The sequence below is a fragment of the Drosophila pseudoobscura genome, chromosome X, assembly GCF_009870125.1.
Source record: "Drosophila pseudoobscura strain MV-25-SWS-2005 chromosome X, UCI_Dpse_MV25, whole genome shotgun sequence".
NCBI lineage: Eukaryota > Metazoa > Arthropoda > Insecta > Diptera > Drosophilidae > Drosophila > Drosophila pseudoobscura.
This window is the reverse complement of record NC_046683.1, coordinates 46,011,989-46,039,323: the sequence shown is the minus strand read 5'-3', so window position 1 is coordinate 46,039,323 and position 27,335 is coordinate 46,011,989. Positions and strand designations below refer to the sequence as shown.

Genomic DNA, 27,335 nt, shown 5'->3' with positions numbered 1-27,335 from the left:
TTACCAAAACACACTTTGCATTCTGACATACCACCCACGTGGTGCCATGTACTCGCTTATACATAACCCACTCAATCCTCTATCGACTCCGATAAATGATGCAAGTCTGAATAATTCATTATTGCGCGATGTAGGAACTCGTATTGTGCCTGAAAATGATTAAATGCCATTATATGTCTTAATAATATTTTGACACTCGACCTACGTATGAGTTGATAAGTCCCGGTCGCTGAGATCTTAATTTCCTTGTTGTTGCACAGATGTCAACTGATTTTTCTAATCTAAGGTGCTGGACTAAAATGCACATGGCCACGAAAATAGAACTTCGATCAGTCCCGAGGCTGCAGGATACAAATTTTGAGCATTTTATGGATAATAATATGATTTGTCGCTTAGTTAAATACACACCTGCAATGAACTGTAAGGGGCGATCGACAACCGATATTTTTATGGCTTTTGTAATGGTTGTATGCTTGATCCACAAGTTCTATTATTCCTCGACATACTTCAGGAACTTCCCCCTCGACGGTTGGCCAACCGTTGTACTGAAACTGTGTCACTTTCAATGTATCGTCGATTTTGCAGTTTGTCACATAGAACTCCCGCCGCGTATAGTAGGGACAGTTCTCGCTGTGCAAATATTTCACAAGTATATGGTCATATTGGATTTCATCATCGGCCCAATAACGTGGACATTTCCTCTGACCGTCTCCAATCTGCACAAATAAATGAATGGCAAATAAGTCACGGAGTGCTCCAGTCAAATGTGTACAGATTTAATTTTTGACTTACTTCAGATATCATTACCAGCGTGGAAATACTTTGCTCGGAGATCATTCTCCAGAAATCGCCAACGGTGTTTTCGAGTGGATCCTGGGCAATAATGAAGGTTTCACTATTGTCGTAGCCCTCAATAAACGAGGCGTTAATATAAGTCGAGTTGTCTCTCATAGGAAGCGGAGTCAATATTACCTGAGTTGAAGCCAAGTTTAAGAATAGTATGACACATGAAATACCACCATTCAATACTCACTCTATTGCGATCGTATGGAATGACCTCCAGGCTTCTGTTCTTTGAATTGTTTTCTTCGTTTTCGCCCACAGAGCATGATTTGTTTACCTCATCCATGGTGATTAATAGTTTCTGAAATTGTACAATAAAATAATAATACATTTGAAAGGCACGTCCTTGCTCCCGTCATCTGGGCACACAAGCGAATGCCTTAAAAGAGGATTCCCCAGAACAGTATCTAAACAAATAACATGTAGTGTACATGAAAATGGATTCTCGACTTGAAACACAAAAGAATGCATCAAAAGAGAATGCCCAAGAATAGTACAGAAACAAATTACATGTCGTGTTGGCAGCGCTGCATACTTATGCTCGACTCGAGACGCACAAGCCAATGCTTCAAAAGAGAATGCCCAAGAACAGTAAGCACAGAAAGCCTCCCCACCGCTGATGTAAGCTGAAACTTCTTGTCACTTACCTCGAATTCCATTTCTAATTTGCATTTACCCTCGTTCGGCTTTCGCTTGAGTGACTCAATGGCTGATGCCATTGAATTAATACATAAATCCGTATTTCCAAAAGTTCCAGTGTCTAGCAAAGCGCGGTATAGAAAAATGTATTGTTTCTAAAAGGCAAATGTACGATTATATTATTAGTATTCTTATTCGTATTAGTATGATCATATTTTCCACCTACCAGAGACTGAACTAAAAAATTGCGCTGATGTCGTAAGTCACATACGGTGTTGTATATCGAAACCGAGTCTTCTTCCTCCAATTGTTGTATAAGAGAATCTAAAGCGACTAGCGTACCGGTTCTACCCACACCGGCACTGCAATGCACTAAAATGGGGCCTCGTTGAAGGGAGTAAACGGAATTGATTTGTCGTATAAACTTGATAATGCCGTGAGGGTGTTCCGGCGCCATAAAATCCTTCCACGTTAAATAGTGGTATTGGGTAATCTCTCTGCGATCCTCCTCATCGCCAATAAGGTTGCTCTTCGAAACATTCAACGTTCGCACAACATAATCGCCAGTCTTTCGTTCTTGTGTGAATTTCACTAAAATATCTCCAAACTGCTTAGTATCAAATACTTTTTCAGGCCAATATTTAGCGCACTTCGCCTTATTGTATTCCTCCAAATTGGTGAGCATCACAATTATCTCCAGATGCTGTTCCCATATCATGCGCCAGAAGTCGTCGATGGTACTCTCCATCGGACCCTGTGCGCAGATAAACTTCTTCCGCTCCTTGTAGCCAATGACGAAGTTCGCATTAATATAGTCGGTTGATTGCAGTCCGTTCGCAGTCGCCAGTTTCACGCGCGTTTGGTCGTAGGCCTTAATATCGGGGTACCTATTTTTGCAGGCGTTTTCCTTAATGTCGCTATTTTTCGTTGTTCGGTCGCTAAAGCGATTCGGCAGCATTTCATATTCTCTAAGGAATCCATAGTCCGTGTCCTTGTGACGGTTTTTATAGGCATTTTCCAGTTCAAATCTTTGGATTGGCCCGGTATCGAAGCCTTTGTGGTTTCCAGACGTAATAAAGTGACTGTGATTGTGGCTTCGACGTCCGAAAAGGGCCCTAGTAATATACAAAATTAATAGATTGATTTTATTTGTTTTCATGAGAGCAAGACAGCCGGATCCGGGTCTTCATTTGATTAGCCCCAAGTCGGGAAAACCACCGGTAGTTACCTCAATGAATCTCTCAGTGTTAATGCATCTTCTCCAGGCATCGCGTTCTTGGTCTTGTTGTGATGGAAAATCCATAGTACAAAGAAGACAATGATTATGCCAAACAGCACGGCACCCGCTTTGATGCCAATATTCAAATAGTAGTCCATATCCTTGAGCGAATGATTTGGCTCCGCTTCTGTGGCTGGCGTGATTACATCAAAATAATCGCTGTATGCCAGGAGAGCTCCATTCACGTCGCGCACTGTCCGAAAATATAACAAATATCAAACTCAAACGGATGCATTTGAAGGGTGTGCTTTCAAGGCTTACCAACTATTTCGAGAAATCCTGTATAATTGGCATTAATATCTATCTCGCCGTCCCATATCTCATGGACAGCAGCGGGAGTGGGTAGGACATCTTGGGTTGGATTGGAGCTGGAGTTGGAGTTGGAGTTTTGTTCGCTTTTCGGATTAATTGTATTGCGTCTGACTCGCTTTTTGTTTTCCAATATTTTAAAGGCGTTTTCTGTTAGATTTCCCGCCTTAATCAGTTGCTCCTTCTGCGATGAAATGCGAAATTCCAGATCTGAAAGAACCATTCAACCAAAAAGAGGATTTAGGAAAGGTTTCAATGCATATACAAAATATATATTACGTGAGAGGGAGCCCATGGCTGTTTTCTGTGGCAGCTCAGACTTTCTAAGGAACGCCGTGCCCTCCAAGCACTGGCGGCATATCTCGTCGTTGTCCATTAGCTCGGCGTTCTCCACAAATCGATTGCCATCGCCCAGAAAGATCTCCGGCTTGAAGTACTTGCTACTGATCATCTCCGCCACATAGGCATAGGCCTTGGTGGCGTTCTCGCTGTGCACCTGGTGATATGTGTCGATGTTTAGTTTGTCTGGCGCTGGCAGTTCCTTGTTGGCATTGGTTATTTTCACCAGATATAATCGGTAGCAGCATATGGGGCCGTTTCGTTCGCTGATTTTGGGCAGATACAGTTTGAGAAGGTATTTCGAGCCATGTTTGATCTTCGACCACATAGTGCGGCCAACGACATCGGGCGTGGAGACGGGCATCACACAGTGCCCGCCCGCGAGCTCCCCGTTCTTCTTGTGGCGCGTTATGGCCGAAACGGTCACCGAGTAGTTTGTGTTTGGGCTGACGCCGTCATAGGTGGTCTTGTGGTGGGGCTCATCCACTCGTCGGATCTTTGGTCCCCATTTCTCGTTGAATATATTGTTCTCGAGCGTGTACCTGTAGTTGCCCTCTAGGGTGATCAAATACGAAATGATCTTCCCGTTTGGCACCTTCGGATAGTTCCAGCTTATCGAAATGGAGTTGAGTCTGGAATTGTTGTGATGGTGGCAGTTGATGGTCAGATTTGTGGGCTTTGTCGACACACCGTCCATGGTGGTGCCATTCACGACATCCGACCAGGGACCACAGGTCTTCGTTAGATCGCTGCAGGCCCGCACTCTGAACTCGTACTCTGTGGCCGTCTTCAGATTGTCGAACATGTATGGCAGGTTTCTGGAGTTTTGCTGGTGAATCGTCTCCTCGATCAGTTTGGGCACCTCTCCCGACTCGGAGACAATCAGCTCGTAGTACTGTATGTATTCGATTATGTCCTGGGGCGGGGGACTCCAGCCAATGGTTATCGTCGACGCTGTGCTCCCAGTCGTTTCCACCTTGGGAATGAATATGGGATCGAAAGATAGGGTTGTTATGCCCACGGGATACTGGTTGGGTGCTCCGTCGCCGATCGAGTTTTTGCCCAGGATTCGCAGGGAATAGGTTGTGTTTGGCAGGAATGATTCCAAAATGTACGACGTGTTGTTCCCATTAATGATATCCTTGTAGTACGTGTACGTGGGCGTTCCTTGCTGGGAGAACGAAATGAAATACTTCTGGACGGGATCGTTGCCGTCGTTTACGGTCCAATTGAGGAATATCTTGCTCGCACCCACAGCCTTGGCGAACTCAATGCTCACTTGTGGCACCTCCATCACGAACAGGTTTATTTCCTTGGAAGTTCCTTCGGTGCCAGCACTGTCGTACACCACACACTTGTACGTGCCGTTCTCCTTCTTGTAGACCTCCGTGAACTCCAGGGTGAAGTTCAAATGCGTCTCATTCAGCTTGGCAGTCGAGGAGAAGGTGTCCATGAATGGAAACGCGCTGCCGTCCTTCAGCCACTTGAGATTCTTGTGGATCGTTGCGTTTTGCGGATAGACTTCGATCAAACAAAACAATACCACATCCTGCCCGATCTTTCTCCTTATTTTATCGGCCGTGCTCTCCACGATCTTCGATGGCAGGTATGTCTGCACATTAAATTCAGTGGAATCATTGGTCGCCGCATGTTTGCAAGTGTAGTTGCCGGCGTCCGATATATTCACATCGGCTAAAAATAGTTTACTGACAAAAGCGTGGGTCCTGTTCGTTTCGCCAACATTTACGTTGGGCATCGTTTGGACTTTCAATCTGTAAGTTATCAATTTTTTTAATTGGTTTTATTTCCCTTTTTCGATAGCATTTTGGTTTTTAATAAATCGTGCTCTGTCTTATTTACCTTGTGTTCTTTTCATCAATAGTCTTGTTACCGAACATCCAGGTGGCTTTTTCATCCTCCGTCGTGCATTCCAAGGAGAAGTTCCTTCCGATTTCGGCCCATTCTAAAATAAATACAGGAAATATTCAGTTTATTTGAATTTTTGCGAATAGCTTCGGACACACTGGGACACACACAGCAAATACAGCAGGGGCTTCGGCATTTGCCATGGGTGGTCTTCTGCAGATTTGATATATTAGCTAGAAACCTATGCGGGACTGACTGCTGCTCGGATCGGATAACCCGCAGTCGAGTCCGTGAAGAGGCTGCTATGGAGGGGACAGGAGCCGAGCAATCGGTTGTTGCAACTCTCTTGAGGAGCCTGTCTGCCATCTCGTTTAAAGATGCTAGTGTTGCTTGGCATCGGACGAAGGTGCCTGGCCTGACTTTCATTGAATTTAGCTGAGAATTGCATATGCCAAGGGGAGGGGGGTACTTAATACGAACACATGTACGCACATACGTACATATGTATGAAAAGGCGAAAACAACTAAAAACATCACCATGTAAAAGCCGGCTGGCTAACATCTCGTACTGCAAGAAATGATAAGATAAGAAAATACGACACCGCCTCTAATAACTTCTTTCGAAACTATTGGAATGCCACATCTATGGATTACTCGACTGATAGATTGTCAACCTTTGTTGCACATAGTATATGCACATACATAAATGTACACATCTGTATGTATTAAGATGTGCATACTGAGGGTTTTTGGATAACAGACAGGAAAACAGGTGAGGGGTCACAAAAGGAATCTTTGTTGAGCTGGTTTTTGTTCTTGCGTCAAACGGATAGAGTACTAGTGTAATAACCACCAAATTGCACATCATCATACCCCTCATGTGCGGGTTTAAACAAACACCAGCCCCTAATTAAAATCTATCCACAAAAATGGCAATCTTGGGCGTTACCGATGTATGTACATGCATGTGTGTGTAAAATGTAGTTTAATGATAGAATTTATAGATGAAAATCTAGGAGCACACAGGTACGTCTATCCCATGCACAAACAACACACATTATACAGCACAGTTAAATGTTTAAATAACTGAAAAAAAAATTAGAAAAAAAACTAGACGTTTTTTGCAAGAGCCGCTAAAATTTTTTTGCGGTAAATGTCTGCCCAAGAATGTACACATATTTCGTTGTTTTTGTTTCACTATAACATATTTATACTGTTGCTTGCTGTTACCTTGCTTTTTATATCCATGCACAAATATTGTGCAAAGAAAAATATATATAAGGATAATATTTGAAAGCATTGACATGCGTCGGAAGAGTAACGCCATGGCTCGCCAGTTCTCACTTCGAGCCGGGGATATTCATAAGTCAGATATTGTTGTCGTTGAAACAAATGATATATTTAAGTGTTTAATAAATGTCTCTGCGGCTTTTTAACACTGATTTGTTTGTCGGCGAACGCATACGAATTTAATTGCTTTGTTATTTTTTTTTTTTGTTAATACTGATTGTTTCCGATTAATGATTCAGGGAAACGATATTATTTACCGATGTTTTATCAATTCATCGACTGCATAAATCGCACTCAAAATTCCAACAGTTTGGAACAGTGGAATTTGGAATACCGATAAGTTGTTTGTTTAATTATTATTTATTTCTTCATTATGGTTCTATAAGCTATAGACTTAAGAAAATAAGTTACGTACAATTTGGGAATATCAAAAATGGTTGTTTCAATGGTTCGTTTTAACATATAAGTCAGCTTCTTTCGGGATAGCTCCATATGCCCCTAAAGCCAAACAACAATACATAAGTTGCGTTGTCATTCCATCATTTATTTAGTAGATATATTTTATGAATTATTTTGTATATATGTAAATATATTTTTAAAATAATACCGATATATTCGTCAGCATTTCTGGCAGCTCCAGCTTGATAATATTACTATCGATAGGCTATCATCGATATGAACGTACTATTTGGCATATGTTTATAAAATTTGTTTGCTTATCAAAATTTGCTGAAAGGCAAAACAAAATTTTTAGTAATGCCGCCAAGTAAACTGGACAGCCTATATCGGCGAATGCTGATAACTCGATTCTTCGAAAAGGGTTGGGGGAAGCCTGAAAACCTACGTAGGTAAGTGATACACTGAAAACTGTATCTAATTAAGTATCTTTACGTAATAGGCAAAATGCAGGCTAAGGATTTTATTTTGATAATAAAATGAACGTATGCATAGAAGTACAAGCTTTTTAGCTGTATATACATCACTACCAAATTTGACGATTGTTTGGATTATCTTCGGTTCGGTTTGTGTGTAGAGCGATGATTGTTTTGGCAGTATATCACAATTTGCATTGTTTTTGGACTATTTTCAGTAACAAATGAGTTTCTCTCACAAAGAATTGTTTTACCACCGATCTTTCCTACGGGTGCTCTTCGTTATAGGGACCGTACCCAGCCGATTTCGTTCAATGATCTTCCCAAATGGGAATAAACAAAAACCCTGCACAGCGGAACCGCCACCAACAACCACCCTATCCGTGCAGCTGTTTTAGGAAAAATCGGTTGAAAAACAAGACTTTGTGAGCCCACCGTTCGATAATAAGCGATGAAGGGACTAGTGGCGCCATGCCAACACTCCAATGCTTCTTCGCTGCTCCCAAATCTCGTAGTTCAGGTATGGAAAACAAGCATTTGAATGTCTAAATTTTGTCTTAATGGACTTTTATATGTTTCTATATGCCTATATTATTAATTTAAGTCAGATCATGCGATATGTAAATGCATAAAACTAGAGATACTGGTGATTTTCCATTAGTATGTATATTTAGCTATTAAGATCTTCTGTGACAACTAATTACATAAAGATAATCCAACCAAAAGTTTAAAAAATGCAAAAGGTCATAATCAAAACCAAATCGAATCACTAAGCATTAAGTCATTTCAATCATATACCTCCTGCTCTCTATGCACAATTGCAATTGATTTGTAAGGATACTTTGAGATATCCCTTGGAATTCTGCTTAACACAACACTCATCATACCTATGTTATAAAAATCCTGCCGCCCCTATTTAGAGTATTCCAGTTTCGCAAGATCATTTCCAACAGAGAAAGTTGCTTCAAGCTCGTACCGCGCGACTATCCGGTGGAGATTACAAAAAAGGAAATCTATGCGGAAAGCACACTAATCGAAGGACAATTTATAACCCCCCTCGAGTTACATTTACCTGGAGTTGTTCCCAAAAAATCAAGGAACGCGTACTTTCAGCTTTTGCTACCCAACACGTGGAAAAACGAGCAGCACAAGCCGGTATGCATTCACCTAGCTGGAACTGGAGATCATGTGAGTTCAAATTGATATATACTTGATTATTTTACTGATTAGCATTTTGTTGTTCTACAGTTTTTCTGGCGGCGAAGAAATTTTATTGCCAAGCCGCTACTCAAAGAGGGTAACATTGGATCGATTATATTGGAAAACCCGTTTTATGGATTAAGAAAGCCGGATGACCAAAAGTAATACTAACCATATACTAGACATTCTATATTCTGTAGATTTCCAAAACTTATATCCAGAAATGCTATAGAGCTGGTCGAGTCTTGTGACGCCACCTAGATCTGAGAGTAGTCGGTGGGACGTCTATAGGGTTCCAGTTTTATATGTTAAAATATTATAGTTTTCACGTCCATGACCATTCAGGAGATAATTGCCTAACAATTATTGTAGGTACTGGAACAAATTTTATTGCTATAATCGAATTATGTGTAATTCTGACACGACACGTTAAAGCAGTGTTATATGGCTAATTAACTGCATAGAGTCTTTATTTGGCATGCAAATTACACGAAGAATAATTATACAGTCAATAAAAGACAGGCACCCGATGCACCCAATTCAACCGGAATCTTGGCGTCCGTCCGGCAAACTAGTCTACCAGCAAAGCAGCCAGCAATTTTATGTTTTCAATTACCATTTTACCATTAGTTATTGATTTATATTATTTTCGCATAGACGCTCTAATCTGCACAATGTGTCGGACATATTCGTAATGGGCGGATGTCTTATCCTTGAATGCCTTGTTCTACTGCATTGGTGTGAAAGGAATGGATTCGGGCCACTTGGAGTGACGGGATTGTCTATGGGAGGACACGTAAGATAAACTATTCGAATAACTAAAAAACATTTTAAAATCCTTGCTTTTTGTACACATTCCAGATGGCATCTTTGGCGGCAACAAATTGGCCGAAGCCTCTTGTGCTTGTTCCATGCTTATCCTGGTCTACCGCATCGGCTGTTTTTACAACTGTAAGTGAAATAGGACTTTTCGTGTCCTTCAGATGTTAATCGTTGCATACTCTGCTGTTGAAGGGTGTTATGAGTCAATCCATTAATTGGGATATGCTGGAAACGCAGTATTTCTCGGACGGACAGTATCGCGAGCGTCTGTCCAAAATGGTGAATGTGATCGATGATGCGTTTGAGGCCGGCCAGCGGTTCATAAAGAACTTCAATGAATCTCTGCATGAGCTCAAAGAAGACATAAATAATACTAGACAAATCCAAGAACTGAATAACGGCACCGTTTGCTGCAATTATGAATCCAAAAATATTAACTCAAAAGACGACAGCAGCTCAATATTCTTACAAAAGCCCTTACAAAGCGTAAATCTTGACTCTGAAAAACTGACAATACCTATAAAAGGAGATTCCAATTCAAAAATAGTTCCTGGCACCGTCGTTGCGCAACCGAAGGAGTCCTCTGTATCCACATTAACCAACCTCATGAGGTACATTTTGCCATTGTCTGCGCAACACAAAACAGATAAAATTGACATCACCAAAACGAATTGGTGGGAGCGCGAGGCTCTACAGTTCATGCGGGGCATGATGGACGAGTGCACGCACTTGAAGAACTTTTCCGTGCCATTCGATACCTCGCTTATAATTGCTGTGTTCGCCAAAGATGATGCATATGTACCGCGAGAGGGCTGTTCAAGCCTCGAGGACATATGGCCTGGAGCAGAGGTCCGATATTTGGACGCTGGCCATGTAAGCGCATACGTCTTGCACCAGAAACTATTCAGGTAAACCTCATGAGTTCACTTTTTAGTTGTCATTTTCATACAAACATTTGCTTGTTGCTTACTACAGATCGTGCATCATCGAAGCCTTTGATAGGGCTAAAAAGATCTACGGCAATGATCTTGGTGAAGATCTAAAATGTGCAATAACATATCAGGAGCTTTTGAATAAATATGAAAAACATCTATAAATTATATTAAATTAAAAGTACAATTAAATTAAATAAATTACAGCATAAATGTAAAGGAACATTTAAATTTAATAAAATATTTGTTACCCCGTCTAGATTCAATCTAGACGACTTTCGTAGTAAAGAAATGAAACCTTTTTGACTTCGCCTTAAGATGGACAATGTTTACAGATTTTGTTTGAATGTATTCCTATTAAGTTATTCAATATGTTTTGTTCATGTTTCCAATGCCAGTTATATGATGCGCAGAATTATTTGACTTTCAATATTTTATTCCAATAAATGTTGCAATCGTACGACTTATGATGATTCAGTGGATGGATGGATGGATGGATGGGGTGGGTTTCACATACTACTCCTAAATGGATTGTTGCAATATTCTGTGGAACAGGCACAAGAACCCCACTGAATCCACAGACTCGGCCGAAAGTTTTCGCCTACGAACGGTTGCAAAGAAACGAAACGAAACGAAACGAACCGAACCGAACCGGCTTTATTAAGGTAAACAAGGACCAACGCTCGTTGTTTGGTTTTGTGTTTGTGTTTGTCTTTGCATCACTGTCAGTGCAGTGAGTACTGACTTTGACACGTTTTCTGACTTAATTTTAGTTTATTGCTTTTTATGTGAGCGTCGCTTGGAATTGTGTACTCTGCGTATCGTATCTACCGCTGGCCCTTCCTAACTTGAACGTCAACCGTCGACCAAGTGACACGTGTTGCGGATGAAACATCCACGAAAAGGCACAGCAGCGTCCTGCAACCGCTTTGTAGTCTCCCACTGACTCGACCGTTGACTTTTCCGGGTGGCCGGTGGTACACAGAAAATATATGCCCCAGATCTTCCGAGCCAAATCCAAATCCGAGCCAGCCTCCGCGCTGGTTCAGAGTCACTCAGTATAGGGGTGTGATGGCTCTACTGGTTCTGCCGATTCCACTGTGTAGCATGTACTTGGCTTGGCCCACAGGGAGTTTTGTTTACAGTTCTCACGCATGTGACTTCCAAATGACGGATTGAAGTAGACAAATATTTGTTGAATAGCGCTGGTTACCTAACATTTCCATTCGCCCTTAATAGATAAGGATGATTAGAGCGAGTCCCGCGCACGCGTTCGATTATTGCTCCACGATACTGTTAATTATTTCTCTAATATATTCATAGATTTGTTTTTAACTTCAATAGAGACATTTCTGCCGTACACGTGCCGCGGCTTTACATTGCGATAAGGTAGATACAAATAAAATAATAATAAATATATTGCCACAAAAAGTTACATTACGGGTTGCAGGGAGAACACTCTTCTGCCGGCCATATACATATCCCTATTCTGTGGGGTACCAGCAGGGAATCGGTCTGATAAAGCTTCGATTTTGGAGGAAATATATTTATATATGTATACTCATGAAAATATTCTCTATTCTATAGACATTGCTTGCCAACTAATTGTAAGGAGGGTTGCTTTGGATAATTCGCGCTTTTTTATTGCAAAATTCGATCCGAGTGGCAGGTATAAATTCATATGTATATCGTTCATACTTGCTTTCATTATATGTAATGGGTAGTTATGTGCATATACGAGTATATATTTTACACATATGTACATATCTATAATAAAAATGTGTGCAAATATAAAAGCAACGAAGGACCCTGCAGAGTTTTCTGGAAACATACAGATTTCATTACATTAATTAGTGTTTCTTCTGCAAATACTGGCAGCTGGCAGAAGCTCTCCCTCAACCTGTCTCCGTATTCGTATCCGTATCCGTCTCTGGCTCCGGCTCTGGTTCTGGGAGAGCACTGCATCGCGCGCAGGCACTTGATGTTATGACCGTCCTCAGACTGAAAATTATGTTGTTTTCAGTTAAAACTCAAGAATTATGTAAACACTTGTCCGAGCTCGGGTTGTATAATATTTCAATTTAATGAATATTTCTGTGTTTGTGACTGCTCACAAATACATGTACACTAGGATATTCCTAGTGCTAATTTAGAAGAGGCTTGAGACCTTACCGATTTGTTCCCCCCCTATAGTACGAGGGCGGGCCCTTAAGGCCGTAGCCTTCGCCATTTTTAGTACGACCAGGACAAGACAAGACTGGTTCAACTTTTAGTGATAAAGCACCATACATTGCCGCTGCGAAGAACTGGTTAAACGAATTCAGAGCTGTGCGTCCTTCGCTGCAGGACGAATCTCGAGAAGTTCGGGGCCCAAAACAAGGCTGGAGACTGTGCGGGATTGTCATATGACATACCTCGAGATCTTTAAACAGTTTGCCATAAAAAATAATTTTGACATTTGCCCCCAAAACAATCGTTTCAGAGGAGTGGAAAAAGTGCTTTGAAGATTGATTTCAGCGGATGCAAAGTATATCTATCCATCATCATGGATATTATTATTATTATCAATGATATTCTCCATTAGGCTACGGACTTAAAGGACTTATATAAGTATGTATATAATTGAAAAAAAAAACCTGAAAGCTTTCCTGCGTTTGATACTCAGCTCTGTTTTGGCTACTGTCTACGAAATCCACGAAAATTCGTTGCGATCGGATGATTCTTACAGCCAGAATGAAGAAAATAATGTGCTTTGGTTCCTTTGTTGTCCGCTGGGTAGATACTTTTCTTGCAATAAATAAAGATAAACTTCGTTCGCAGCTTTCCATTTGGCATGCATCCGGTTGGTGACACTTACCCTTCGTTACCGTAATTAATTTCACTTTCAAGCGCCCGGTCCCGCTCCCGGTGCCGCTCCCGGTCCGGGTCTCTCGTTGTAAGTATCTCACCCAAACGAATTGAGACACGTGTATCAGAGTCGTCCGGATTTAAACATGTTGCGAGGCTATGGGATACGATGGGATGCGAAGCGATGTCCCACCCTGCTGCCGCCACCTTCAAAATCTGTCGGGCGGTTCCATACTGCGAGTTAATTCGTTCGATGTGGTTATGAATTAGGCACAACTCATCATTTGCAGCATCAGCGAGGGCGGGCCCCAGTCGCCAGCTCTTGGAAAATTCAAACCAGGCATACAATCATTGTGTTAACACCCAACCCATGCGTAGCCAGCCGTGGGCATCGGCATCGGTAACAATATGGCACCCCCGGCACGTGTCGCACAGTGTCCTGCCCAAACAATGCCATTCACCAAGAAATATAAAACATCCTCTCCTCCTCCTCCTCCTCCACCGCTTCCTCATCCTCAAACCCTTTTAGCGCTTCTAAAGTATAATGTATAGTGAAACATTTTGGCAAGAATAATACGAGTATGTGCTTTTATTTGTGGAACAAATTTTAGCCACTTCCACTTTTCCATCACTTCTTTAAAAGCACTATGGATGTAAGTATGTATGTGTGTACACCTTTAATACGTATTGAGTTGCTATAGGTCTCTTCTCTTATGTAAATATCTGCCAGTTTCACCAACCTCCTCCACGAACCTCCTTCGAATCTTTTCAGCAAATTCTCTCAAATTTGATTGTCATAACAGGAACCAACAGACCAACAGTCAAAATAAACATAATAATTATTTATTGTTTGTGCAATTATAAAGAGAACTGTTTTCTTGTTGTTGTCTGCCTGAGCCGCAAAGTGGCTTGAGCCGATCGGAGCCGTGGAGCTGTGGAGTTGTGGATACCATCCCCATCCCCAACCAGTCCCAGATCCAGATCCCAGTACGAGTACGAGGAGTATCATGCAGTGCAGCCCGTGTTTGACCGGCACGGCACAGCAGGCGCTAGTTGACTCTTGGTTCTGATCTCATCCGCAACGTGGCACTACGACACAATGCTCTTTGCTCTCGCTGGTTACTTATTTGTGAACTTGTTTACTTGCGGTGGTGATCAGGCCAGCCAGCTAATCTATAGCGAATGCTTCCAAGTTGTCGTTGTCGTTGTCGTTGTCTTATTTCCTTGTCGTTGTGGGTATCGTATCGTGTTGGGATTGTTTCACAAGAACAACTCGAAACAATGGGATGACATGAGGGTTGCTTGAATATGGCCTGGGGCATTAGTTCGCATCCTTAACCAACCAGACCAACTCCGACCCCCTGGGCAGCGTGAGCCTCAGCCTCAGCGTCAGCCTCAGCCTCAGCGTCAGTCAGTCACATCCTTTCCTTTCCATTTTTCACATGCACCAATGTGCTTTCGTATAGATAAATATGTTGCGAATCAATAGCACCATTAAGCAGGAGGTTGTCCGCAAGCTTTTTACAATTTAAAAATACTTTCTTCAGTGCGTTGCACACCTCATAGCCTCTTAGCCATTGAGACATATGCACATTCGACAGCTCTTAGAACAACAACAGCAATCGCCTTCGCATTGGATTTCATTCTTCCAATGTCGATTTACACGTTCGAACATGTGACAAAGATTTCAAAAGACCACTTACAGTGTGTACATGCTCGGTAAGTATATTTTGGGTTCACGACCACCACGGTAGTAGATGTCATGTCTGAAAATCCCCAGCCACATGTTTCCTGAATGGGCCCAGAGCATTATTGCAAACTCATTCGAGCAGCCTGCCCTTCAAAATAATGTGAAAGATGTAACAAACACTTTTGTTCCAATCTTGCTTTCTTTTTACTGCTGGGTATTGACTCCTATATCCCATCTCCCATCTCCCATATGACGTGCAAAATTAAAAAAAAAAATAAGGAAAAAAAAAGGAAAAATGTGTTATGATACAATTTCTATGCCCAGTAGCTGCCATTCAACCTTGTGGGTCTTTCTAGATTTAAAACAAAGTGGATCCGCAGCTCTAGCTCCAGAATTCAGAATCCAGAATCCAGATCCAGATTCCTTTCATGGCATTGTAGCCTTCGAGTGTCGGCGTTGAAAGTCGCTTTGTAATCCTCACTCTCTCGAGTTTCCTTTGTCTTAGGGGCATTCCATATACATATACTCGTACATATACATAGTAGTAGTACGAATATATACACACAGGATTGGAATAATTTTCGGTCACCTTATACTCGCACTCGCACTCGTACTTCGTCGCGGTCTTCAAGCAAGCGCCTAAACAAATAAACAAACAAGTAAGAAATATGCAAATTTGGTTGTATTCAACAATGGACTAACCGTTTAAGTAATTGGATCTCTATTTGGTTCTGTTTACATTTTCGGCATCGCCACTTTGCCACTTCGACGCGGAGCAGCAGCAGCAGCAGCAGCAGCAGCAGCACAATGAAGCCGAATGGAAATCCCGTCCTGGGCTCACTTCGGCATGTCCTGCGACACCGCAATTGAACATTTGAACATTTGGCTGCCACATTAAGTGTACGAGCACTATAGGGTATATAGGGTGGATGGAACTGGAACCCGAGCGACCCAGGACGGACAAGGGATATGTGCTGCCGCTGCCACAGCCGCAGCCACTGGCACTGCCACTTCTACTGCCGCTCTGCCTGTCGTGACGATGGGTGGGCGTTGCCTTCCAATCCAATTTTCGGATTTGATTTCATTTATATGCACCGAAGGATTAGAATAGGCGAGAAAAGATTCTCAACGGCCGTAGTAAAATAGAGGGCCAACTAGACAATTTCATTTGTCGTTGGGTGCTTTAAGGGGATTTTCTTCTCTGGAAATTGATGATGCTTTCTCATTACATTTGCATTATATTAGTCATTCGACATTCTTCCTCCTCTGCAAGGCACTCTAAAAATACACAAATGTTCGCTTATGCTCTGCTCTCCACGCAAATCTTTCATTGAAAATTCAAACATGTGTTTGTGACAAATACACGTCCTTTCTCACTTAGGAAGAGGCATATTTACAAGGGTTTGTACTTTGCACTTTATGTGGCATAAGCCGAATGGTTATTATACCCTCCATGTTCTCCATGTTCTCTATTTGTTCATATCGCAGGACAGTTCTTATCACTCCAAGTGGTTCCGGACAGACAGACAGACAGACAGACAGATAGACAGACGTGTGCTCCCCAATGAATCGATATCCTAATGTAAACACGCACGCCAGTCCCCGTGTCCAGCTCTATCTGTAGTGCTGAAATACAATCAAAGCTACTCCCGAGATCCCCGTGAAGAGTTCAGCTAGAGCTTGGGGTTAATGGATATCTGAGTGACGGGTACTCGGTCACCTAATAAAATCGTGCACCAAAGAATTGGAAATGCATAATTGTTTATGTGCGGCCCGATTCCGCAGATCTAATCCTGCCAGTGCCCGGTTTCGTAAGCTGTACAGCCGTCTATGTACTTGGCATTAAATTTATTCTATGTTCCCAAATACACCCACAATGGCCGCTTTACGAGTACTATTCATTCCATTTAACCATTTAACTAGGATTGGATCTGACCGGCAAACATAACCTGAAATTGTAAGTAAAGCCCGTAGATTGTCGAAAGAATTAAAAATGCAAATCTGTGTGGGTGGAACAGCCAACAGCCGCAAACAGCCGCCAAGAGCCGCCAATGAGGAGTCCAAAGTGCGCGCCCACCATTTTCATTCCCTTCCACTTGATCCTTTTTCATTTGCTGCGCCATGGTCCATGGGCTGGCTAGGGGTTTGGTTTGGATACAGGCGCAAATTCGTGAGACGGGACGGTGCTCATTTCCCAATTAAATATCTCTCTGGCAGTTGTTTAGTGAAAAGCATCGCGATTTCTTGGTCGACTACGTCTGTCTATCCCGCGGCGGTGGCAGCGGCGGCGGCACTGGTGGCACTGGCAGCAGCCATTCGGAGTTTCTCGAGTTAATGCGATAAATTTGCATATTTTGATTGTGTTGCGGTCAACAATGGGTTGTGCTCTGTGAATTAATGGGATTTTGGAAGCTTATGCAAAATCCGACAAATATTTTACAATTTTAATTAAATTATGCTGTGTTCTTCGCGGGGTTAATCCATCTGGACTGACTGCAAGTCTGAGCCATTACAGCGCCAGGCCAAAACGGCGCGAAAGTGACAACTGTAGCCTCATATTCCATCCGCAAGTGCAATTTAAAACATTGTTATGGCATCCCAGCTCACGGCATCCTAGCATCCTGCCAGCATTCTGCCCCCGCCCACGGTGCTGTGGCAGAAAACCGCATCAAGGCCAGCGAAAATTCAATTTCCATATGGAAATTGCAGTCGAGCCTGGATCCGCCTGTGCGCCAACACTTTAATGAGACTCTGCCATCGTTCGACGATTCTGTGAGCAATATATGTATATGTATATGGGGCGTATACGAGTACGAGTACGAGTACGAGTACACCTGTAAATGTGTATACCCCTCAGGCATGCATGTGCATACACCAGTACACCAGTACACAGTCCGAACATTCAACCGACTTCTACACCTGTCGCCCTGATGCCATTGCAGTGGTATCGGGAATGGCCGTGAGGATGGAGTTTTTGCGGCAACGTCAACACATGTTTCGTATTATCCCTGGGCTGTGGCGCACACCACACCCATCGTGTACGGGTAAATGCCTAGAGGGATACCCACAGACCAGACCGTAACATCATTGGGGTCTCTTTTACCTTTGCGCTACATTGCGATTGGATTTTGCGTGCCTTTCGTCAACGAAATGTGTCATAGCCCGGCCGAATTTGGATATCGTTTGGATTCTGGATTCTGGCTTCTCGCTGCTGGCTGCTGGCTTCCCGATTCTAGATTCTGTTTTCTCGATTCGAATGCTGGTCTGGTAGATGTAACTTTTGTCCAATTACAAAGTTTGCTGGTCAATCCGAAACCGTATCGTCAAAGGGATTACAATATTACCCCAATGTCACGTGTCCTGTCCTAATGGAACCGCTCAAATGTGCTAATTAGTAAGGAAAACATACAATTTACAAAAACACCAACTAGCTGAAGGGCATGAATAATAAGTAAGCAACAAATTTCAGTCTGACTAGCACGTGCCATCCGAAAATGTGCACGTTTTCGCGCTAGTATACAAATTTGTTCATTTCTTTTTCACAGCCTACATGGGCACAAGGTAATTTATGCCCAATAGATTCGTCTGAAACCATCCCTTTCTGATAGAACCTAAGTAAATAATTAAACAAATTTCATCTTTCATCGTGTTCGAAGCTTTTTATACCCTTGAGCAAGGAATGTTTCATTTAGCCGCTTCTTTATATAGTATTCGAATTCTTAAAACTAACCATAAACTAATAGTTCTTGACTCTGCCTGACTTGTTGTTCTGGTAGCCCGTCATCCAAAACATCAGATGGCCAGGATGTCGTCTAAACTCCGCTGTCGACTCTCCAAGGAATGGGCTGTGGTTGATCTGTTGGTGGGGCACATTTGTCTGGGAGAATTTCCCATTTCGGGTGTGCGTGTGAACCCACGTAAACATCATGTAGAATGAAGCTATTCATGTGTCAGCTTATGTGAGTGTGTATGCCCATCCACGCGGCTGCATTGAGAGGGCCTGCTTGGGTAATCAGTCAAAATATAATTTTGATTATCCCAAACAACGTCAAAAAGTCACGGAGGGCCTTTCCACCCGGCAATAAGTATGCTTTTCTCTCCAACTACAGGAGCAACGGGATGAATCCTTCGGAAACCACAAACACAATAAGTTTCAGCACCCACGATGGAGTCTCTCTCGACGATCGAATACCTTTTACTTGGGTTTTGTGTTATTTTTGTTCCTCTTAGAGTGGTGATTTTTATTTATAGCCGAATCGATATAGTCTGTCTTAATGCACGTGACTAATTTCGTTACTCTAAAGGCTGTCTGGTTAATACCATGCGAAGCCTTTTCTTTTGTTCTATATCTAAAAAAAATCTATGAATCAGATGAATCGGCTGTTAAGGCTGATTGGAAATCCTGTGTCTTTCCCAAGTGATGTTACTATTGGAAAAGAAAGATAGGATTTAATCAATCAATGCTTTTCCTTTCTCCAACTCCCATCACATGGAAGTATGGAAGTATCGACTGTATCTGTGATAAAATGGGAGAGGCTATAGGTTAGAATTTTCTAAAATATCATCGAAAGATTTTCAATGGAATTATCACACAGTCTAGTCTGATATTTTGACAATTAATTAAGATTTCAGATTTGCAAACGAATGTCATAAATAATAATGAATCTTGACATTCCCTAATACAACTGTAATGGAGCTGTTTCCATAAGGGTCACTTAGATGAGTTTCGTTTGGGAAAGGAAAGGAAAGGAAAGGAAAGGAAAAGAAGGAGGAAACGAGGAACGAGCCAGGAAGGTTTCGAAGGAAGAGAAATGCTGACAGTAAATATTTTGACTTCAAATGTGTTGTGTTTCCCTATCCAGGAGAGTAAACATAATAAGACAAACAGACTCGCTTTCATTCAGGCATTATTTCTCGGGCGCACAATTCAATGTTTCATCCCCCAAGAGCTCGTCCATCCTAATGATACCACTTCGAATAACATCATGGCCAGATTAGGGGTTTCCGTTCCCAAAGCGAATAGACAATGCTCGAAATTAAATGAGAGCGAAAAGGTCATCCTATTCAATCGAATCTCGCTGGACAGCTTGGTATTTATTTATTATGATAGTGCGAAGCGCAGCGCAGAGCAGAGCAGAGCAGCGCATGTGGCGGCAGAATGGCAGAAATGGTGATGGTGATGGCCATTGCCATTGCCATGGCCATAGAGATGGAGATGGAGAGATGTGGCACTGAAGCGGGAAATGGGTTCAATACGATGCCAATCTTGGAGTTGGACAATATGCCAAAGTGATAAATGGCTTGTGTATTATTCTTGTGTATGGCTGTACTGCTCTCTGTAAGGATACAGGTCGACCCAACTGTGGGGGGATTTATCCCACAGCGGGCCCGGGCCCGGGTCCGGGCCTGGGCACAATGACAATAACAGCGCTGTGTGCTGTCTGGTGTCTTCGGTCTTCGGTCTTCTGTATTCTGTCTGCCATGTCGATGGACATAAAGGATATTGTGGCAATTTGGACAGGAAAACCAGAATATGGTCCAGGACCACAGCGGTAGCAGCGGACGCAGGCGCAAATACGTGGTCCGACAGCAACCGCCGCCACCAATCGACAGGATGTACTCCTTAGGCAGCCACGGGTGGTCCAGCCGGGGCGAGTCGAGTTCCTGGCGACAAATGACAAATGTATTTATTTTCTCGACCCCACGAAATCTCCTGTGAGTTTCCTTCATCGAATTATAGAAAATATGAATTTAAAATCTATAGATTTCGTGACTGGATAGGATATGGGTTCACTTCTACATTCTTCATGGGCTTCGGGCGGGGTATCGGGATTCTTAAGGTGTTGATTGAACGGACCAAGGCACAAACCCTTCTATTCTTTTTTGGGGTGGTATTATTCAGGCATTTCAATATATATGTACACGTTTAGCGTCTGTTGCCAGAGAATTATGCTATAAATTTAGAACAGCCGGCGACGTTTTAAAACGAATTTCAAAGTTTTATTGCTGAAAGCGTCACGAGTGCTGCTGACGTGGGTGGCCCATTTAACCCTTAAAATATATTTCTCTGACACATTATTAAAACATAAAGAGCGTCAATAATCATTACAGTTTTTAAGCCATTTATTTTCTCCGGCCCAACACGGCTTGGCGCGTCCCGTCCTGGCCCGGCCCCCCCCTCCCTTCCAGCTCCAGTAGCGGGCCTTCTGGCTTGTCGACAATGTTCTTCATTTTTTTCTTCTCTCCAACAACACGACAATGTTTGAAACGTTTTTGAGGGCCCCCGTGTTTTGTAGATTTCCCCGTCAACGCAGGCAAAGGCAGCAGAGGCAGGGGCAGGGGCAGGGGCAGGGGCAGTGGCAGCGCCAGCGCCGGTTGTCTGAACACTTTACACAATGTAGCACATTGTTCTGATTTGAACATTTGCCCAAAAGCGTGGCAACAACACAGCCATCAGCCATTCCAGCAATCCTTTACACAATTGCACAATCGTATACATACATATACGCGTATATAATGTATACACATACATATATAGTACTTATTACCGATGTACGACTATATAGAGGCAAGTGTGTGCGCCGCGGCGGTTCGTTCTGCTCTGGAGAGAATTTTAGTTTCATAACTTTTGGGGTTAAGAAGTTAAGAAGTTACCGCCCGAACGCCCGCCTGCCCCCCCCCCCCCCCCCACTACTTAATGCTAAGGTACTCAATGTAGAACATTGCTAAAATTTTACACACACAACAAAGAAAGGGAAAATTAAATTGATTGTGACAGCAGCACGTGCATCAAATGGGCTTTCTGCCCCGACATAAGAAACGAATCATAAGTACACCTTTATTCTGCAAAGCGAAAGTGCAGACATGTCCTATATGGGATATGTGTGAGCACACACACACACCATACCCATGACGAAGGATCACCACCACTTTGAAAAACCACAACAAAAACTTACATACTACACATATCTACACATATATGTACAATAAAAATTCAGTGCTTGAAAGAATATTATCGAATGCGTAACTTCTGAAGGCAAGAAATCATATTACAACTGTCATCAATTTATTATTTTAGGCGCTTGTGACACATGTATTCGACCGAATTGAGCCATTCGAATAATTATAAATTCATATGGCATTGTATTTGTTTGTGGATGGGAGACCATGAGTCCGAGCCCGAGTCCGAGTCCGAGTCCAAGTCTGAGGCTCGTTTGCCAAGAATGCTTGGGAAAAATTCATTCCGAGAAAATGTACCGGAATTCGGTGTAAAGCAAGAACAGAAAGCTGAAACCCATGGTCAGCACACTCGTGTTACGGCGACAGCCAACGGGACCCAGTACCCAGTAACCGGGACCATGGGCCAGACTGGAAATCAGACACGTCCTAGCTGAGGAGGACAGGTAAACGTAAACGGCTTCGACAGCGACAACAGCGGTGTTGACACTGTGATATATACTCGTACTCGTACTCGTACTCGAACTCATGCTTGGATTTGAGAAGTCAGCGAAAACTATGGTTTTCATTTTTATTTTTTACCTAACATACAGCTACGCTATGCTGTCCATGATGTTTGCTCTTTTGCCATCCAAAGCTAATATTGTTAGCCATTTAAAGCTATTGTAAACATACACATTCGGATACAATAATTAAGATTTACTTGGAGTTAAAGTTTGCTTTCGAATAGGTATTCAACGAGTCTATATTGTGGGGGATAGGTTTTGAAACTTCCCATTAAATTTGCCATTAGATAAATGGTCATATCTTTCAGGGTATTCAGCCTGATACTTGGTGATATGACTTCCGAAATCCCATTCAAAATTGTTCTTTGGATAGTTCTTTCTTTTATTTAAGTAGCAGGTATCATCTAGTCGGAATACAGGTTCTCTCTGTTTTGTGCGCAAAAAACTCCCAAAGAACATGAACAAATGGCATAAATTAATAAATCTTGAGTGAATGGAGGAGACCCAATATTGCGAAATTTGGGGCGCACAAAACTAACAAAGATTTGACTCGCGAATGGAACACAGGCAGGTAGAGTGATGTGCTGCAATTTCACGAAATGCATCAGCTAATAAACGAGGAGTCGAGGAGTCGCAATGTCGGGCCCAAGGTACGACATCGTAATAATCTAGTTCTTTGACAAGGGACATGAGTACATCTACAAGGCATCATTGGGACGGGACGGGGCTGGACTGGAGTGGACTGGACTGGAGACTGACTTCAGGACGTCGCAGTCGCAGTCGCAGTGGCAGTCGCATCGACGAAGATTCCACGCTCGACCAAGCGACCAATTAGTGCTCCTGACTTGACAATCATTTTAAATGTAAAGCACGTACGGCCTGTGTGTTCTGACAGTCGACGTTCATATTTTTGTGACTCCTTTGGCTGCAAGGAATATGCTCATAATAATTCGAAATCATAAAAACAACTGGTTTTTCTGGCGATCAACATTTTTGGCCTTCATAAATATAAAGTCATCAAACATATGACAGTTTTATGTTCCTTTCGTTGCGGTAAATGTTTTGGCGACAAAAGACATGATTTTGAAATTATTAATGGTTATATATTGAGTTTAACAGAGACGCAGCCAGTGGACCCGACTCTCGGCTGAAGTCAAGGAATAATGAAAACAAAGATAAAGATGAGTCGTCCTCCAATTGATCGCTCCTTTGGCTCCTATGGCAGCAAGTATCTTATAATTGTACTTACTTACCCTGCATAATCCTACACTTTCTAAGGTCGGAAGTGGTCGTTGTTTATTAGAAAACAGGAACTTGACAGAAACAACTTGAGATTCACAATTAAAGGCAAATATCTCTAGAGACAGATAGAAAAACTCCCAAAAATAACAGCCAGGCCAAGATGGACTGCAACTCCATGTAAAGAAGTAAACTTTATGGGATTGGAATTGCTTCCTTCTGTCTTTTAAACGACAACTAAACGAATGCCACACCATAATCTCTCCTGGCGCACTACCAGAAGCGTTTATAAAAGATAGAATTTCATGCCATGGAGGAGTAGGAGTAGGAGTAGAAGTAGGAGTAGGAGTAACAGTAGGAGTAGTACGAGTGTTCGTGCATACATGTACGGAAATTATGGGCGGATTGAGTTACAAAATATTTGATTATCTGTTTGTGGAATCGTAAAGCCCCACGCTTCAAGTGAAGCACATCGGAGCTTGTATAAACATTTTAATTATATGACTAATTTATGTGGAATAAATTAGCGGTCTGCTCGTTCTCCTGTTCACAACTTCCAACTGTGCTCACTGTGCAACTGCCTCGACACACGGGTCTTTAAGTTCTTGGGGAAGTTCTTTCTTTCTTTTGGTTTTTTTCTTTTTTCGTTTTTTTTTTGTTTTTTTTTTTACGGCAGAGCCATCTAATGGGCGCCCCCTTGTGCTCCAATGCGCTCAATAATTTTCCCCAATTCCAGCTGTCAGTCGAGGTGTCAAATCGCAGCTACTCATGCTGTGCTCTCCTCGCAGAGTCGACTCAGTCGACTCGCTTGTCCCGCCCCTTGAGTAATTTAAATTAAGCATCTGACGCACACCTCAACGTATCGCTCTCATGTCCATGTCCCCCCAAACTCCGGGCCCCAGCTCCGGGCCGACCGACAACGACAATGCGATGATATGGGTATGCATGCACTTAACGAGGCCCTGGCTGGCTCGCTCTACGTCCTTCGTAGACGATGCCTTTTGTGATACTGATTAAGATCATCCACATCAACAGAACCATCATGTTCATGTGGCGCGATCACGCTGACAACAATTCAGTTCCCCATAGGAAGCATGTACGCGGCATGTAGCACTTATTTAAGCGTTAAACAAATTGCCTCCTTCAGGCATCAGCAGCCAGAATAGTACTTTTATATAAACAGCCGAATCATTTGATACTGGTGATATTACCGGTGGTGATATTACCGGTGCTGACTGAACCTTCGAAGTTCGCGCCGATGAGATTCCGAAATGTGACAAACGATCATAAAGGAGAGGAGTGAGATATTGTATGCATGTATGTAACATGTATGTTAGTCTGGGATTGAGCAAAGAGCCAAACCGGATTCCCAGCCAAGTGCCAAGTGCCAAGTGAATCAAGAGGAGGATCGCTTGGGGGATCACGGTGGAACGTCACACCGTGGATTGTATTCAAATTTAATTGGCCTGATTCGATTTTGATGGTGGTGCTTGATAATTTACAACTTTTCAATTTCAACCTACGGTCGGTCGGTCGAGCATTATATGTATATATATATATATAACAATGATTGGTTGCCGCTTAATTTTCTGCATTGGTTCTGCATTGGGTGCTGCTTGGAACACAGAAAAGCTGACACACTCACGACATGCAATAAGGAACATCCGAGTTCTGGTGCGAGTATCAGCGACAGCGATCTCGAGAGCCATTGAAATGTGGCAATCATTGAGGGAGCGTAGTGCAGACTCCTTCCTAGTACCCGGTACCAGGTACCAGGTACCAAATACTCGTACTTGTACCCCAGACACTCCACCCACATGGGAATGAACAAGAGCTCATGTTGTGTTCTGACGATCAGGCGCGATCGACTCGCCGACTCGACGACTCTCATCCGAACAGCAGTCAGTAAATCCCAGTTACGCTCCTCCCGTGGAGACGACAGTGGAACATTTCAGTCAATTTGAGCAAAAAAAAAAACACCAACAACCAAAAACTCTTCTGCTCTGCTCTGTTCTGTTCTGTTCTGTATCCAATGCAAGGCAGTTTATCTTATTCAGGTCTCACCCCTATCCCTATCCCTATACGTTCGGTTTCCGTTTAGTTCCTGGCATATACAGATGTACATACATGGATGTACGCTCATGGAAAGTACATACATATGCATATGAATATGCCAGATATCCAGATATACTCTTGCTCACATCTGTACGAGTATGTACAACTATAATTGAGGTAAATATGAGAGAATGCTTGCATATGCCAGGAAGCGCTTTGATCTCTTGATTTTCTGCAAAAATACGGTTCGAATCAAAGGGAAGCCGCGGAAGCAGTATATGGATATAGCCACGTGTCAAAATATTTGTGACACCATTAACAAAATTATTGTTGATAGACCGCGTTATAATTACCCGTCCACTCTTTTTATCAACGCACATACATACGTAATACGTATAGACTTTTATAAATATATATAAATGTGTATATATGTATGTTAATGTGTGTGTTTTTCTGATAAAAACTAGAATTGGTACTCGGCAAATCGCAAGGAAATACTTATTAAATGTAATAGAATGTAGGAAGAGTATATATCTATATATATATCTACGATCTCTACAGCCAGAGGCATACCCAATGCTATGCCTCTCTTAGCCATTATATCATCTCTTTTGGTATATCGCCTATAGGAATCCATGCATTTGAATCCATGAATCATCAAAAATGAAATGAATACTGCTGCTCCACATATGCAGGCATGTACATTCATACATATGTGCATATGTAACCACCTATGATTAAGATGTTCCTAAATTTAATTTCAGAAAAAACAATGAAGTGTCTTTGGTTGAAAGGTTTGGACATGTTTTTGAGTTTCGGTTCCACTTGGCTGCATGCGGAAATGTGGGTTTTACTTCTTCGCGAAAAAGCTGCACATCACCTATTGACTGGAATACTCGTGAGTGAGTGAGTGAGTGAGTCGCCAGTTCAGCAGACTGACTGCTGCGTTCGTTCTTCTTTCAGTCTCATCATTGTTTAAGGTTTCAGTGTGATCGTTGTCTGCATAATAACATGTCATTATCATTTTATTTGTTTGCCAGTTCAGGTCTTTCAGGGATAACGCCGAGAATCTCCATACACAGCGCTCAGCTCAGCTCAGCTCAGTCTTCAAACTCCGAACTCCGGATAGTAGGTGAAGCTTCAGCAGCAAGCAATGTGCTAAATGGTCGAAACACATGTTCTTACTCGTACGTTGAGTGTGGCTGCTAAGATTAGCATAATTGTATATCTCGGACAATTTTCAAAACACATCTTGGCATACGAAAATATGTATTTAAATATACGCTTTATGCCGCGAATACGAGTACGAGTACGAGTAGTATGTGTAACATTTCAATCATCATTACCTAGCGGTAATAGATGATAGGATAGATGATCTGTATCCGTATATCCCACACATACTCGTACTCGTACGGGTAGGTGAAAGAGAAATCACTTTATAAGCATACTCGAACAAAACATATCTTTTATTTGGTGATTACTAGAATTTGTTACGCGAAACGCTACCGTGACCATTGTGGGCCTGAACGAAATGAAAGCAAACAATCAGAAAACAAGCTTAAGCTGGAAAATTATAAAGGTCATAATTCTTGGGAACGTCGACAGCTTATCAATAAGACGTGGTTATACACTTAGATGTGGCACTGTGGC

General features: G+C 42.4%; 2 protein-coding genes across 2 annotated transcripts; one reads left to right on the top strand and one right to left on the bottom strand.

The window, feature by feature from the left end:
- Positions 1 to 26: 26 nt before the first annotated feature.
- Ptp69D (Protein tyrosine phosphatase 69D) lies at positions 27 to 6,847 on the bottom strand. Its single transcript, XM_001353379.4, has 12 exons — positions 6,506 to 6,847; positions 5,270 to 5,372; positions 3,350 to 5,181; positions 3,023 to 3,280; positions 2,711 to 2,954; positions 1,709 to 2,597; positions 1,491 to 1,637; positions 1,034 to 1,144; positions 793 to 972; positions 409 to 716; positions 206 to 341; positions 27 to 149 (listed from the first exon to the last, which is right to left on the bottom strand). Exons 1-12 carry the CDS (start codon positions 6,600 to 6,602, stop codon positions 72 to 74), a joined length of 4,383 nt encoding a protein of 1,460 aa, XP_001353415.2. The 5' UTR covers positions 6,603 to 6,847; the 3' UTR covers positions 27 to 71.
- A 367-nt stretch (positions 6,848 to 7,214) lies between these two features.
- LOC6900488 (protein ABHD18) lies at positions 7,215 to 10,683 on the top strand. Its single transcript, XM_002134842.3, has 7 exons — positions 7,215 to 7,413; positions 8,358 to 8,625; positions 8,686 to 8,798; positions 9,295 to 9,433; positions 9,499 to 9,588; positions 9,652 to 10,367; positions 10,435 to 10,683. Exons 1-7 carry the CDS (start codon positions 7,322 to 7,324, stop codon positions 10,553 to 10,555), a joined length of 1,539 nt encoding a protein of 512 aa, XP_002134878.2. The 5' UTR covers positions 7,215 to 7,321; the 3' UTR covers positions 10,556 to 10,683.
- The last annotated feature ends 16,652 nt before the right edge of the window (positions 10,684 to 27,335 follow it).